We start from the raw sequence: 14,957 nt of genomic DNA, 5'->3' as shown, positions 1-14,957 counted from the left end.
AATGGAGTGAATAGAGTGGATAGATTGGATAATATATGCTAATAAATGTAAATAGCTCAGGTGGTTGATTTGGTGGAGTAGGATTCAAATGAAAACTACCGCTTTGCTAGCCAAGGCGGTGGGTTACTGCCCGAGCTTGTTATCAGTCGATTGAAATTCAATACTGACAAAGACTTTTCAAATGTGGTCTTGGAGTATTGCATTGATTCATAATTGTAGAAATTCCTTGGAACTAACAGGAGTGCTGGAGTATATACATAGTTCAACCCCCTCAAAGATACATAACCCCTTACATCTACTCGCAAGTGTAAGAAGCTTGGTAAGGTCCAGGCTCGCCAGCCAAGTCAGTAAGGCACATGTAGGTTCCATCATCTGAGAGTTTCTCCTCCTCCTCTGCTTTCTCTTTGGTGTACTCGAGAATGAGATCACCATCACAGTTGAATCCTTTGCCGTTGTACAGCCTAACAGTGCATCCTTCATCCCAATCCTTGACGAGCATGGCCTCCAGATCGTAGTAGGCCATCATACAATCGTTGCCTTCTCCGGGGTTTCCGCCGGCTGAGTTATCAGCGGCACTGCCTTTGGGCTTGGAGCAGACGTTCTGCGTGCCCCAGAATTCTAGTAGCCATGCATTGGCAGTCTGGGCCGCGAAGAGAGACATGGTCAGGGTGGTGAGAGTGCTTAGGGCGTGCATTTTGGGTAGTTTGGTTTGGTTTGAGTGGGGTTATCAAGAAGAGATTCGTTGGTTGTTTGGATGTATTTGAGAGGTATGTGTTCAAAGAAAAATGTTGAGTGATGGTTGGATTGCTTGTAGTTGTAGGCTTAGAGGATGAGAAAGGTTGAGAAGAGCGGTTGGTGGTAAATCTTTATACACATCCTGGGACCATTATTCGTGACAAGATCACACACAGTTCAGAGACATGTAGACCTTGCTTCTACATCATGGCCATCGACGAAGGATTCAATCCTTTTCACTGAATGACGTAGATATTTTGGGCCAACATCTTGGTTATCTCGAGTATCGGCGAGAAATAGGATCAATCTCGCGTTCCTGAACGATCTGCAGACCGGAGTACAAACAATTCTCCGACTTTGCTTGAACTATCTCACCATAACCCCATCCGTGCCCACTATAGTAACTTATGCTCGGTTACGGAGTGGTCTCAGCCGGGGAATATTGAAAAGACCGATAAATGGACCCGGATATCCTGGTTCTGGATTTTAAAATCCAAAAAGGGTATGTCGTATCTGTCAGTGCACAGAGTGACAGGCAGTTACATGGAAGGATTGAGCACTGGCGAGGTTGATGTCTTTGAGGAGAGTCGATAATTGGTCGCCTTGTGTCGATCAGATCCGTCGGTCGAGTTTAAACTTGTTTATAACCGTGGCTCAGGCACGTGTTATCAGGGAATCCTTCATATAGTGGATGTGTATGGCAACAACTGCGGACTATGACGATACAATAATTTATACAACACAAGATGTTCATGGGGGCATTCTCAATGCAGCCGTTGGCGTTGCATTTCCGCTTGTTGCCCTGTACTTGGCGCATCCTTTTGTGGGAAATGGCCAGTTCCACTGGGCTCTTTATCAACCAACCGGAGGATAAAGTGCACGGATACTACTGTTATTATCTTGTCCTATTACAGGAGAATTTACGGGCCATGGTACATGGATTTACTGGCCAAGTTTCCACTATTTTGTATGTAGATCACAAAACTATTCACTACTCAATACACACTTACACTTGACTTAATGTGTTTTTGGAAGGCAATTCATCATTGAGCGGGCAGCTTTGCCCGGGCCAAATCCTTCGAATCCTCCAGGAATAGTTTCACTATGTTGTGCAAGACTCGATTCAGTCGAGTATGAAGATACGTCATTGTAGATTGTTCTGATCTTGATTGATACTCCCGATCAGCTCGATCGCTCTTCCACTGGCTATAAAGACCATTGTCCTTGAGTTAAGAAGTGTCTTTATCCTCATCACGAACTGCAAAGATCATAGCAGCCCACCCAATAATCTTGTACACCATTGTATCTTTGTACCACTTGTCTTCATCATGATGAACAAAGCTTCCCTTCTTGCTCTGGCCCTCGCAGCCATCCGGGTTCAAGCCCAGGACTTGATCAACATTGATCTGTACAGCTCAGAAACCTGCAACCCGGACCCCAATGACCTTGACGTTCAGTCCTTCCAGCTAGGCGTCAGTCCCAGGACAGATGACAACGGTAACGAATACTCCGGCTGCAATGCTGCTACCATCGTCCCTCAAGGCTGGCCTACCACTGCCAATGGCAAATATCCCGTCTGGCTTGACACATCCAAGTTTGGCCAGGGATGCAGTATGCTCTTCTTCAACCTCCCAGGTTCTCAGGAGGAGGGAGATATCTGGCCTTGTCGCAATGGACTTTACCGCAGGGTTCAGAAGGACAAGACACCTTGTGGTGACTTGGAATTGACCGAGAGATTCGGATATGCGTAAGTACAACTTTTAACTTCCATGCTGCTCATCGCCTAGACGTTGTTCTGACTTTATTTCCATAGATACTGCTGTGGTTCTCTTTGCAACGACGATGTCAGCAACTGGCCTTCCAAACGCAGCCTCGCCGACCGGGCCTCTGCCCCCAAAGCCAAGGACGTGACCAAAGTCAAGCGCGCTCCCATCCTCAAGAAACGCCAAGGCAACGACAAATGCATCATCAATCTCAAGAGCGAGCTCTATACCACATTTGGCCGACAGATCCAGGTCGGTCCCGAAGAAACATGCGAGCAGGACCAGACTACCTGCGGCCAGACCTGGACCTACACTGCTGGTAATGACATTACCACCAGCGAGAGCCATGAGGACAGCACTGAGATCGGCTTCTCTGAGTACATTGTTTTTGTCAACTCTTTCTCTGATGGCTACGAAATCAGCAAGGGCGAGTCGGAGGAGCGATCTGTTTCCAAGAGCATGGCTCCCGAACCTGGACATGCTGGCTACCCTACCTTCACTCCTCTTCTCTACTGTGAGTTCATACTCTGCATAGTTCTATGATGGGAAACTGACATGTTTTACTAGGCGCCGAGGCTGACCTCAGCGGTGACTGCTCTCGCGAGGATTTGGGTATCGGTGGTGGAGAGGTTTGCGTTCAGAAGTATCTTCCTGGTGATGTTCCTGACGGTACTTGGCAAATGGTCACCACAGACTAAGTGTGAATACTGATGTTCACTGCCCGGGGGAGCTCAAATGGAGGCTGTGGTGGTTTTGGAGGTGCAGTGAAAGTATCAAAACGTAGTAACTCTATCGACATATCTAGATTATCTGGGAGGGGGTCGGTATAAAAGGAAGATTAGCGTTTGAAACTAAATCTACGTACCGTGATGAGTTTTATCAACATATTATTGCCATCATTCCGTAGCTGTAGGATTGAATAGAACGAGAGTACCATCATGACTAAACGTAGATCTCGAGATCTTGTTGGATCAATCAGTTCTATATATTATCAAATTTCTACAAAATGGATAGCTAAAAAGTCTCTCAATGACTTCCCTCTCACTACAAGACATTAGAGTAGTGCGATGCGTTTATCCAATGTCATAGAAGATAACAGTAGTTGACAACATAACGAAGCTCCGAGGCTTCTTAATAAGGAAGACAGAGACAGCCACCTCGATTTTCGTTCATGATCTTACAATAACCACATCATCACATAAGCTTCAGGGATTTTAGTTAGAGGTCGCAACTTGAGATTTGCTCCTATGGCATGTTATTGATATAGAGAGTACTGGTCACTTGTGCCAGTTTTGCGAATGCCATCAGTTATCCCTGCTGAGTCCGTACCACAACGCCATTTACTGCCTTCAACTCATCGATGCATTCCTGAGGAAGTCTTATAACGTGTGTCAGAATGTTTTGTTACCTGGAAATTTGGATCGAGGGTGATGACTTACGGTGGAGACATGATGAGTGGAGGAAGACTCTTCGTTTCGGGATATGATCCTCGTTCAAGTTGAGTATGTTTCTGGATTATGCTAATATATGTTAGGGCTGTATCTATGTTAAAGTATATGTTGAGAGATGATGCATACTCATAGACTATGTCTCCGCTATTCTCCCATTCTTCAATCCCTTCGAAAGTGATAGTAACGGACTAACAACTCTTAGTATGTACTATAAAAGCGATCGTGATGAGAGAGATAATAGTTCTAACCTCCATGCTGTTGATGTTTTGCTGTTGGTTTAGGCGATGATGTTGGTTTAACTCGATGGATATGAGATGGGTGCCTGCGTGTCAGTATATATAGTTCAGTAAACCTATGCCTGGCTAACTCAATTTCGTCACGGCTAAAATTATACTCAGTCTCACTATCACTCATTTAACCAAGCGGTGAGAAAGTCTCGGCTTTCGTAAGCAGATGTGAGACCTTTTATGTAATATTTAGACCACGTCACTGTAATGTCTCGCAACTTCAACCATTAGGCAGAGCAGGTGTGGAGATCAGCTGAAAACGCCGTGGACCTTTTGATATGCACTGCAGAAGACAAACGTCATGATGTACAGATCTACTAAATATTTAACCTAATACATGTGAGACAATTGGTAGTGTTATGACGATATCTATTTTCAGCTGTCAGATGGATCACAACAATCGATCAAGGTTTCTACTATAATATCACTCTTGCAGATCGTTACCACAGCTATGCCAATCATATGAGAGTCCTCCAAACTCTGATTGGTCGGTCCGGCCATTATCAACGTTTAACTTTGAGCCAACTAGATGTTGTGGAGATCGCCGAAGTTTGACTGCCGCATGTTTCCTGCAACGAACAGTGGGACACTTGGTTACGTCTGTTCGAGAGTGATGTATCCGACGGAGGTAGGGATGACATTGAGGGAAATGGAAACAACAAGGACTGAGTTCTGAGACACTGGGTATGATCTGGCGAAGCTCAGGTCTCCATGGGCGATGTGCAGATAGTCCACAGCCGTGTCACAACAGGATTGGATTGCCTGCAGGTTTCACATGCGATATAACAGCAACGTTACATCACCTAGTTCGAAAATGGCAGTCAACAGATTAAACAAAGGAATTGATAATCTAGTCCATCGAAATTTATGCATTTTGCAGTTCTGAATAGTACAACGACCTAATCATATTGACACGTCAACAATTGACAAGCAGAAGATCATGGAAAAAACGTTTGGATATGTCATGGCGGTATCAACTACTGCATCATAGTTGATTGAATTCAGACCGATACACACTGGAGACTAGTCATCCAGTATCTCCTTAACTTCATAGCGGCTATTCGCATAGAACAACCATAGACACACAGTCAAGATACCAATGCCACCAAGGACAGCGGACGCATAGTTCATCTGTTCAGCTACCACAGGCAAGTAGTAGGGAAAACAGTAGAAGATAAGAGCAACCGCTGTCCAGGCCAACATGACGAGATTGGCCAAGAACCCTAATCTTGGATACCAGAACGGGCCATGTCGGAAGTTAGACCGACCCTGACTAAGCATAAGAATAGTAGGAAGACTGTAACTGATGTATTGTAGTAAAAGTCCAGTTGAAATAAGAGAGTTGAAGGCCAAGTCGGAACCAAGATACAGACATCCAAAGATGGCAGTGCCCGAAGCTGACCAGATGAGGGACCAAATGGGAGTGTGCATTGGCGAAGGTGCAAGCTTGCTGAGGTGACGATGGAGCGGGAAACCAGCTTCTCGGCTGATGGTCCAAGCCAGGCGAGACTGCCATGTCTGAATAGACCACACTGCACCAGCCGTGGTGATTAGAACTGGCACCCAGAGACCCACAGCCGCCGCTTTGCTGTCTGTAATGCGATAGAAGAGAGCCAATGCAGAGTTATCAGCGGCTCCATCAATTCCTGACACATTGATCAAAGTAGAAGTGACGACTAAGAGTCCAGAAACAAATCCAACTACAATCGTCCATATCAAAGCCTTGGGAATATCAGTGCTTGGAGAGGGTATTTCCTCGGCAAGATGTGTAGCCACGTCCAGACAAGAGAAACTCCAGTTGGCTCCGTTCATACCGATTATAAATGCAATACCCTTCGGCCAACCGGAAATGTTGATTGATTTGGTAAAATAATCTTTGGTTGGCATGTGCGAATCGGACATTGCAAATAGTGTAACGAATATAGTCAAAATAGTCATGCAACTAAACAGCAACATGAACTTTGATATCTTGGGAAGAGCGTGCTCGAAGCTGGCTCCAAAGACAGTCAAGATGTTGAGAAGCTGGAAGCCAACAAATCCCATCCATCGCTTATACACAAAGTTGGGGTTCAGCAGCGAAATGATAGCACAGGCGCCCGTAGGTACAGACAGACAGGCTGACGCACCCGTCGCGACAGCAGCTACCCAACTAATGACAGCGGTGAAATAAGACAAGACGCGGCGGTATCTTGGCGGAGCCAGACGATTCACCCATACATATTGGCCGCCGGGATGGGGTATCGCCGAAGCCAGCTCTGCGAGGGTTGTTGCAGTGGCGAGACCTACAAGGGTCTGGATCAAGAATCCCCAGAAGAAAAGAGGCGTGCCACCCATGGGAACAGTGCTTCCAAGGACAAGAAGCAGACCGACTGCAGTGTTGGTTGTTCCATAACCGATACCAAGGGCAGATAGAGTTGTGAATGGCTTTACAGTCTGGACTGTAACATCTCCGTGTCGAATGGACCCGGATGGTGCTGTTTCGCTATCGTTGTATTTGTGGTCGGACTTTTCTGGCATCATGGAGAATTGATTTGCGTCGCGAGGTGCGGTATGAGTTCTATGAGACTTCATTTCATCAACCGTATCTGTGAAGGGATCCCTTGCTCGATTGAAGACTGTCCGATCGATTAATAAATCCAATCTGGAGTCCCTTATCTCAAAAGATCGAGTGTCTAGTCTAGACTTCAAGCCATGTTGAATGAGGAAATGCGCTGCGATAATTGTGAGTGGTGGTTATCTGAAGCTAGGATGAATCAGGAAAGTATGTACGAGAGTGAACAAACTCAGCTCAATCCAGGTCTCCCTAGTCGATGTCAGATCTTATCACGCGGGGTCTTATCTGGTCAATAATAGTGTCATGTCTGGGGAGAGGAGCGGGGAAATATGGAGAGGGGACTGAGGTTGGTCAAGACGACTGTTTAACAGATGCATTTCTTTTTACATTATTGTTGAAAGTATATCATCACAACAAACAAATGAGTCATTCACCTAAAGCGTTTCATATCAAGTCTAGAAATGGATGTTTGAGATGCAAAGCAAGAAAGGTAAGTCTAATTTTCGTCTATATCGATACGCAGTGGCTAAATTTGCCAGATCAAATGTGACGAAAAGAAGCCAACATGTGGTCGTTGCGAAACAAGAAATCTTCAATGTCCCGGTTATGCGCTTAATGTTAGATGGTCAAAAAAGCATGAACTGCGGGCTGGTGGATTCATGTCCCAAGAATCTGTCCAAACTTGGCCGCAACTACAGCTGCCAGGTGATCCGTCAATGTTGAATCGTGTTACTGAACCACCAATTCAAGATGACGGGTCTGAGCCCTGGTTGAATACGCCAAGCCAGTGGGATTCCATGTCATCTATAACTCCCCCTCATGCAGAAGCCACTGATGCTGCTGTTGTCCTACTGGCACCTGGGTCTATGGAATCTCCCGATGCTACTTGGGATTGTCCTGACTTAGATGGCATGGCATGGTCCGATATCCAACACACTCTCTCTTCGCCATCCGGCGTCTTGGAACAGCTAAGTGGCCCTCGGTCTCTACAAACTGACGACATATCGGCAACACAACTACTACCCTCGACATCGGAAACCCCTTTCCAGATCACAACTCTATCCCAGCTTCTGACAGTGGACCAAGTGGAGGAAGTACCACGTCCAATACTTCATGTTCCCACCGCACTCTCTGAGTACTTCTTCTCAGAGGTTATTCCTCTTTACTGTGTTTGGGACAGCAAGATGAACATCATGCGTAACATCGCAGAAACAATGTGGCAATCGTCCGGGGCTTTGCATCACACTATCCAAAGTATGGCGGCAGCATGTCTATCGGAGAATTTCCCTCATTTACTACCAGTTGCTAGACAAGAACATTCTCGCGCTCTGGTATACATCAAAAACAAAACAGCAGTGCCGGGCCAAAAACAGGCGATGACGCTCGCTACTACTTTTCTGGGTCATACCTCAAGCTGGATAAACCCAGATAATCTCGCCCCGGATATGTATCAAACGAGTTGGGATATGCTTGATGAGATGATTACCGACAATGGAAGTTCAGCGACGTCTTTCTTCGACAGTACTATGGACTACTGGGCGATGCTTCTTGCATACCTGACCGACGGGCAGAATCTTAGGGCTTCTAGGAAACAATCTCCTCCAGCCACGGCAAGACAGGAAAGAATGGTAGAGCCGCACCCTTACTGTGGTATTTCCAATGGAGTCATTAAAATACTAAGAGACATCGGAATCATCATATTCCACTACAGAAAAGGAATGTCAAAAATCAACTTCATGACAGAGGAACACGTCGATGTTTTCAGGCATTCACTACGGGAGGCAAGGCGCTTGGAACGCGTTCTCTTGGCGTATCGACCGCCCGATTTGTCACAGATCAAAGATCCAGGTGATCCGCAAACGCCGCTGAAGCATCTAGAGCTGATGGACAAGGCCTACCGATGTACCGGTCTTTTGCAGCTGTACCGCGTCTTCCCAGATCTTCTCAATGAGCGCTATACACCATGGGATAAAGAGAAAATACTCCAGCCTCTACCGAGGACTAAAAGCCCAACCATTGAAGAAAGACAAACTTGGCTTACCGAACTAGCATTGCATGTCATTACAATATTGGAAACCATTCCATTTGAATCACATACTCGAAGTGCTCAGCCCTTCATCATGGTGGCTGTGTCTAGTGAGTTAGCACTTAGCTCTAAGCAAACGCCATTGGAGGACGGGTTTGAGAGTCTTGATCATTTGCCATTTCGTGTTACGAAGGCTCGTAAGTTCCTTGCCTCTAGATTATCAGCATACACACGCATCCTACCTCTGCAGAAGACGCGGGCCATTTCTCAACTGATCAATGACATATGGGCAATTCTGGATGCTGGACAAACGCAGGTCTACTGGCTGGATGTGGCATACGAGAAGAAGATGGGTACAATGTTTGGCTAGCTAGTTTATACTCATTATTGAAGAAACTCTGCTTAAAGCAATATGTTTCCTTGCTAAAGTTCAAAGTTTTACTTCTACTGGTTCGGAGGCCAAGTTGGCGAACTTTTCCACTGTGGCCTCAGCTGTAAGCTGACTCTGGAGTCGATCCTCAGTGATTCGATAGCACTGTGGAAACCAATCACTGACATCCTCATCTAACATCATCTTGACCAAGGCTTCTCCAGTCAACCAACACTTATCCATGCCATACCCGTTGAATCCAGCCGCAATCCACTGCCCTTGATCGTCTTCGGTACCGGTAACACTAGCAGGGACCTGGCCGACAACCGGTAATCCATCTGCAGTATGTCCCTGGATACCTGACCATATGGATTCAATCTTAGAAGTAGACTCAGACCCCCAGCCATTTAGAAACATCTTGGGGAGGATTGATGAAAGGGCTTGCACTGCTGCTTCAGGTACATATGTATCATCAGCAGTTAGAATATCTGGCATATATGCAGTTTCATTCCCAATCCAGATTCTTCCTGTTAGAGCATTCTGCTGAAGGTAATAAAGACCTGTGGTGTACAAGCCCGATCGAATGTCAAGTGTCGCCTTATGGGAAAGACTCCAGGATTTGGATGCACCCACGTTGGCGAGCTCTGGACCAGGCTTTTGAACTGACATAGTTCCTCTAAAGGGATATATCCTTCCTGAAAGCCGGGGTAGCAAATGAGATGCGTGTCCGTTTGTGCAGTGGATGACTCTTTTAGTCCTGATACTTCCGCGAGATGTGGTTAGTACATACGGATACTCAGAACTCCCCAAAAACTCGACTTTGGTAACTGGGGTATTAGTCTCGATAGCAAGTCGATCTGGAAATTTTGCCAATAGACGTTGATAAATACCAGCCAAAAGACGGTAAGGCCATATGGCTCCAGCATCGTGTTCAACAGCTCCAGATGACCCCTTGATGTTCCATCTCTGAGCACATTAGTTTAAGTCGCGAAAATACAACATAGCATTAAGCATTACATACCTCGGATACATCATCCGCATCCACAATACAATGATATGAGCTACGCTCAGGTACATGTCTCTGAAAGGCTAAAACTGAGTTTCTCGCAGCTGTCCACGTTTCGTCGTCTCCAACAGCCATGACCTTTCGGACATCTCGGATCTGGCAATCATCCTGGACTTCCTTATCCATTGCCTTGACCATATTGATCATGTGTTGTATGTTGAGGATGCTAAAGCGTGTAATTTGTTTTGCGGCTTCAATCCCATGCTGTTGAGCTAGAGGACCGAAAGTATGACCAGCAGCAGTCACGAGATGTCCACCATTTCTTCCAGTAGCCCCGCTCACAAGTGTACGCGCTTCTAACACTGTAACATGAGAATCTTGGGTAGCCCCATGCTCTAGCAGGGTTTTGGTGACGCTGCACCCTGTGATCCCAGACCCGATAACAACAAAGTCGGTATACTCTGGAAGCTCTGAAGACTGGATGGATGACACTGTGGGATGGACCGGAACCTGCCATGCCGATGTCGTAGGATTTGGACGCGGTAAACCAGGATCTTTCATAATTGCGCTTGATACGTTGTTCAAGAATTGAGCCTTTGACGAGCCTAGGAAGAAATAATCTTAGTATTTATCCAATGCGCGACTCTGTTACTCACTATATTGTATACCATCACTAACAGATGTTGGTGTAGATCCTGTCATTTTGCCAAGCTTAGTATCGGAAGTATCCCGAAGTGTAAGAAAGTTCAATGGTTACAGATGGGAATCATAAGCAGGATAGAAAGTGACAAAGCTTATCAAAACAACCAACTTCGCTCAGTAATTGCAAGTGACGAGGTAAATCTTCCCCTCATGTCCTCTTTAAAACTGATAAGAAAGCAATTCAGCCTTTCGCTTTTACCTACTCCCTCGGGGAAGGTCAAGCGATAGTGACCAAGATATAGACAGCGGGGAAGTCCACACAGTCAACTTGGCGAACTAGTCTAGTCTGATTAGGCAAGTCTATGCGATATAGATTAACTTGCATGCATTCCAACTCACCCCGCCTACCCTCTAGATAGAATACCGAGGTGTATTATTAAATATCCTTTCACATACTCCAAAATCCACTTGGCGATATCCAAGTGTCATCGTCATCAGTTGTCTAGGTCTAAAACCATAATCGATCATTATCTCCTCATCATGGCAATATACGTGACAGATCTCAAGGAGAAAGATATTCCTGGAGCAGTGAAAGCAGTACAGTAAGTGATGCCAATACAGGCAGGAAAATGCCTACTGTACCTGGCCCCTTTTTGTTGTACTGGAGTTTCAGACTGTCTTTGCTTCACGTTGCTCTTGACGCAGCTGATTGTTGTAGAGAAGCGTTTGCGGGAGATCCATACAATGAATGGGTATACGATCATAAGAATGTAAGTAGTACAACCTTTTTGAGCCCCTCTCTGCCCATCTGGCTTTATACTCATGTTCCTTGTTCGCGAGTAGAGTCGTCTTAGCTAAGCACAGATACTTAGTTCAATCCCCAAAGGAATTCAGTATCCCTCAGTATACGAATGAGATGGGGCATGCGCAATGGTATTTTCCATGTCGCCAAAGAAGAGGGTAGCGACAAAGTCCTTGGTGTTGTTATGTGGTTACGTCCACAACCAGCAGATCAAGCCCCCACGTGGAATGACTGGCTTGAGAGTTGGCGACTCTACTTTGGGCAAATGTGGATGAACTTGGTCTATGGGCGAGGAGGGCTTAACGTCACTGTAAGTAACAGTTTATTCTACAACAGGCCATCACACTCTCTTATAAAATTCACAGAGATACTATATCTGGAAGGACGCTCAAGCAAAGGTCCAATCAGACGTTTGGAGAGACCCTCGAGGGTATTACTTTCTTAACATTATGGTTGTTTTACCCGAGGCTCAAGGGAAAGGTGTTGGGGCGAAGATGATGAAGGTCGTGACTGAACAAGCTGACGCCGAGAACATGAAGTGTTATCTCGAGTCAAGTCGAGACAAACCTAATGTGGCTATCTATGGTCGTTTTGGGTTCAAACTACAGACAGAGATGATTTGCGATGATGACGGGGATGCCGTTAAGCTGTTTACTATGGTCAGGGAACCCCATGCAGAACCCAGCGATGGGAGATAAGGCTTCTGTATTCTAATGCGATGTCACTGACAGGGTACCTTTGCCGATTACTAATACATCGCAACTTGTCGAGTCGCGGTATGGCACGACAATTATACAATGATTATTTCGGTGGAGGTTCAAGCAGACATAAGACTTATTTCTCATAAACAGTATTGATCCGATAAATCATTTTCATCATTCTCCATACTCCATCCAAATCCATTAAACCCCATATATCAAAGTTTTGCATTTTCACCAAGCCAAAACTTCCTGAAGTCCTCCGCAAGACAAACTCGAACAAAGCTCCTCATCCTCCATATTCTTCTTTGCGCTCTCTGTATCAGGTAACTTCTGCCGAGCCGGCCAGATTTGCTTTCCAGCCTCCCTCTCAAGCTTTACATGAGCATGAATGGCGTCTCGATGTCCATCTTGGAATGACAGAGGGCCGTGTTCAAGTCGAGGATGAAGCTCACCACTGATGAAAACTCCAGCTTCCAGGTTTCGCTGCGCGCCAATGCAAAGGTCCTTATCCTCAGAGACCACTCGAGCATACATGTCGGCAGCCAAATGGAAATCTTCATCAGGTGAGGTTCTGTTTCGGAATATTTGGTAATGCATTGATGAGTGAGTTGCTGATGTGGGCACAAAACGCTGGATCATCATGAAATGAGGTCTACACAAAGTTAGCAAATTGTATCAACTGGAAGGGAAATAAAGACTTACAGAACCACTACCGAGGCGTTGGGGTAGAAATATGTGCTTGCGAGTTGAAGGCCGGCCTTCTTCTGCTCCTCGGTCTGGACACTCGAATGTTTGATCCATGCCTTGTCGGTATCACACTTCATTTTTCCAAGGTCGGCAAGCGTTGGCAAATCGGGATGTGTCGTAGGACAGTGGTAGCACTCGTTGAAGTTGTCTGCGAGAATCTTCCAGTTGTAGTTGCCTTCCATGCCATACTCGTTGTCGAGAACATAGTCCTCAAAGTTGACCTTGGACAGTCTCTCCTGTTGGTCGATCCCGTCGAAATAGTTCGTCCAAGGCTCTGGGTTATCAGAGCTGTCGAGGTTGACCCAGACGAATCCATATGCATCGAGTTTGAAATGAATCTTGAAAAGGCCATTCTGACTCTTGTCGAATCCGTCCAGTACGTCGTAGTTGGGAGCCTTTGCGAGGTTGCCACTCAGACCGTAAGACCAGCCGTGGTACTTGCAAGCAAAGATTGACGAGTTTCCTGAAGTTCCACCTTGGACGACTGGGAAGGCCCGATGACGACAGACATTGTGGAATGCATTCAAGTTACCCTTTCGATCACGAGCGACGACAAACTCGTATCCTGTCGTGTTAAACTTGAGCCAGTCACCAGCCTTGGCGAGTCTGTTCTGGTGTGTGACGAGAAGCCATTTCTTGGAGAAGATAGCGCGCTTCTCAAGCTCAAACATTTCCGGTGAAGTGTACCATGTTGAAGGAAGAGCACGAACGGGGGTTCTGTGGCTTTCTTCTGTGAAGTTGTCACTTTCGATGTGAAGTTTGATCTTGTTCATTGTGGCTGCAGAGATATATCTTGTTTATAATTACTTTTGAAGTATGAGACGAGATGAAAGTAGTAAGTCCTGTTGAGCTAAAGAACTTCGTTTCTGAAGTTGGGATGGAAAGGAAGGAAGATTCTTATACACAACGGCTCGCTCTCCATGACCGCTCAGCTGATCAAGCCATGAGTTGAATGCCGGTCCCTAGGCCAACCCCCTACCTTCGGATATCAAACCCAGGAGATTCCATTCCGTATCTCGGACTAATTTGAGGCCAGTGATGGTGTGAAGAGGAGCTTGTCAATGAGGTCGTGTGACAGACAGAAGATCGACCAAAGATCAAAAAGACAAAGAACAGGTCACAACACTAATCGCAAATATGCCATTGGCCGTACCTACGTAGTGTGCAGCCATCAAACATGGGGTTGGCATATGCGGGCGAGGGGTTCCATACGCCACTGACTTATCATTGTTCGGTCATATTGGGTTTAGACTTGCGTCTTCGAGGTCCACGAGCCGCAACAGGCAATAAACGAGACTGACTGATGCTGTGGTTGGTCAACCCCGCATACTCGGGTTCTGAAGCCGAGAGCCAGACTCACCAGGGAATAGAACCCGATGTATCCGAGATCGGTCAGGCAACAGATATGCTGTAATGTGTTGGTGTTTTGAGCTTATCAATGACATGGACTTTACCTGAAATGGTAAATGGAGGGCAGATTGTGCATATTGAAAGATATCGTGGCATTCTTCGACCAGGACGAGAGTTTGGGCCCGGTGAGATTCATGATCATGTGCATCGGGTCGTCGGATTCAAAAGACGAGAAGAACGGGGCCTTTGCCGTTATGTCCGTACTAATCATTACAGGGTGCTATGATAACGGATATTTATCTTCTTCCTATTTGATACTGGATTTCTAGACCCCGGGGTATATGATTCAAGTGCCGATGTTCCTGCAGCTTGCTCGGTGAGCGGTGTCAGAGGAGAAACTAAGTTTGTTGATGGGTGTCCACTGTCCGTCTCCGAAAAGGTCTGGATTTGGCCATGTCACATCGGCATCATACATTAATTATGATACTGAGACAAGAGAAAATAGTGATGTCTGCCGTTGTTC

General features: G+C 46.1%; 8 protein-coding genes across 8 annotated transcripts; 3 read left to right on the top strand and 5 right to left on the bottom strand.

The window, feature by feature from the left end:
• Positions 1 to 295: 295 nt before the first annotated feature.
• Positions 296 to 694, bottom strand: FPOAC1_005266 (uncharacterized protein; the record flags this gene model as incomplete). The annotated part of the gene is made up of 1 exon (XM_044849796.1): positions 296 to 694. The coding sequence occupies one exon, from the start codon at positions 692 to 694 to the stop codon at positions 296 to 298; it is 399 nt and encodes a 132-aa protein (XP_044708506.1).
• Positions 695 to 2,063: 1,369 nt separating this feature from the next.
• On the top strand, positions 2,064 to 3,196 carry FPOAC1_005265 (uncharacterized protein; the record flags this gene model as incomplete). The annotated part of the gene is made up of 3 exons (XM_044849795.1): positions 2,064 to 2,482; positions 2,549 to 3,012; positions 3,066 to 3,196. The coding sequence occupies 3 exons, from the start codon at positions 2,064 to 2,066 to the stop codon at positions 3,194 to 3,196; spliced, it is 1,014 nt and encodes a 337-aa protein (XP_044708505.1).
• Positions 3,197 to 3,806: 610 nt separating this feature from the next.
• FPOAC1_005264 (uncharacterized protein) lies at positions 3,807 to 4,203 on the bottom strand (the record flags this gene model as incomplete). Its single annotated transcript, XM_044849794.1, has 4 exons — positions 3,807 to 3,876; positions 3,938 to 4,018; positions 4,076 to 4,137; positions 4,198 to 4,203. The coding sequence occupies 4 exons, from the start codon at positions 4,201 to 4,203 to the stop codon at positions 3,807 to 3,809; spliced, it is 219 nt and encodes a 72-aa protein (XP_044708504.1).
• A 1,056-nt stretch (positions 4,204 to 5,259) lies between these two features.
• FPOAC1_005263 (uncharacterized protein) lies at positions 5,260 to 6,753 on the bottom strand (the record flags this gene model as incomplete). The annotated part of the gene is made up of 1 exon (XM_044849793.1): positions 5,260 to 6,753. The coding sequence occupies one exon, from the start codon at positions 6,751 to 6,753 to the stop codon at positions 5,260 to 5,262; it is 1,494 nt and encodes a 497-aa protein (XP_044708503.1).
• Positions 6,754 to 7,506: 753 nt separating this feature from the next.
• Positions 7,507 to 9,186, top strand: FPOAC1_005262 (uncharacterized protein; the record flags this gene model as incomplete). Its single annotated transcript, XM_044849792.1, has 1 exon — positions 7,507 to 9,186. One exon carries the CDS (start codon positions 7,507 to 7,509, stop codon positions 9,184 to 9,186), a length of 1,680 nt encoding a protein of 559 aa, XP_044708502.1.
• A 60-nt stretch (positions 9,187 to 9,246) lies between these two features.
• On the bottom strand, positions 9,247 to 10,894 carry FPOAC1_005261 (uncharacterized protein; the record flags this gene model as incomplete). The annotated part of the gene is made up of 5 exons (XM_044849791.1): positions 9,247 to 9,862; positions 9,977 to 10,013; positions 10,077 to 10,152; positions 10,208 to 10,797; positions 10,849 to 10,894. 5 exons carry the CDS (start codon positions 10,892 to 10,894, stop codon positions 9,247 to 9,249), a joined length of 1,365 nt encoding a protein of 454 aa, XP_044708501.1.
• A 480-nt stretch (positions 10,895 to 11,374) lies between these two features.
• FPOAC1_005260 (uncharacterized protein) lies at positions 11,375 to 12,334 on the top strand (the record flags this gene model as incomplete). Its single annotated transcript, XM_044849790.1, has 4 exons — positions 11,375 to 11,436; positions 11,553 to 11,604; positions 11,707 to 11,946; positions 12,002 to 12,334. 4 exons carry the CDS (start codon positions 11,375 to 11,377, stop codon positions 12,332 to 12,334), a joined length of 687 nt encoding a protein of 228 aa, XP_044708500.1.
• Positions 12,335 to 12,568: 234 nt separating this feature from the next.
• Positions 12,569 to 13,857, bottom strand: FPOAC1_005259 (uncharacterized protein; the record flags this gene model as incomplete). Its single annotated transcript, XM_044849789.1, has 2 exons — positions 12,569 to 12,989; positions 13,040 to 13,857. 2 exons carry the CDS (start codon positions 13,855 to 13,857, stop codon positions 12,569 to 12,571), a joined length of 1,239 nt encoding a protein of 412 aa, XP_044708499.1.
• Between the last annotated feature and the right edge of the window lie 1,100 nt (positions 13,858 to 14,957).

Source organism: Fusarium poae, chromosome 2, assembly GCF_019609905.1.
Source record: "Fusarium poae strain DAOMC 252244 chromosome 2, whole genome shotgun sequence".
In the NCBI taxonomy this organism is placed as follows: Eukaryota; Fungi; Ascomycota; class Sordariomycetes; order Hypocreales; family Nectriaceae; genus Fusarium; species Fusarium poae.
Note: the sequence above shows the minus strand (reverse complement) of the source record. Positions and strands in the feature narration are given on the sequence as shown.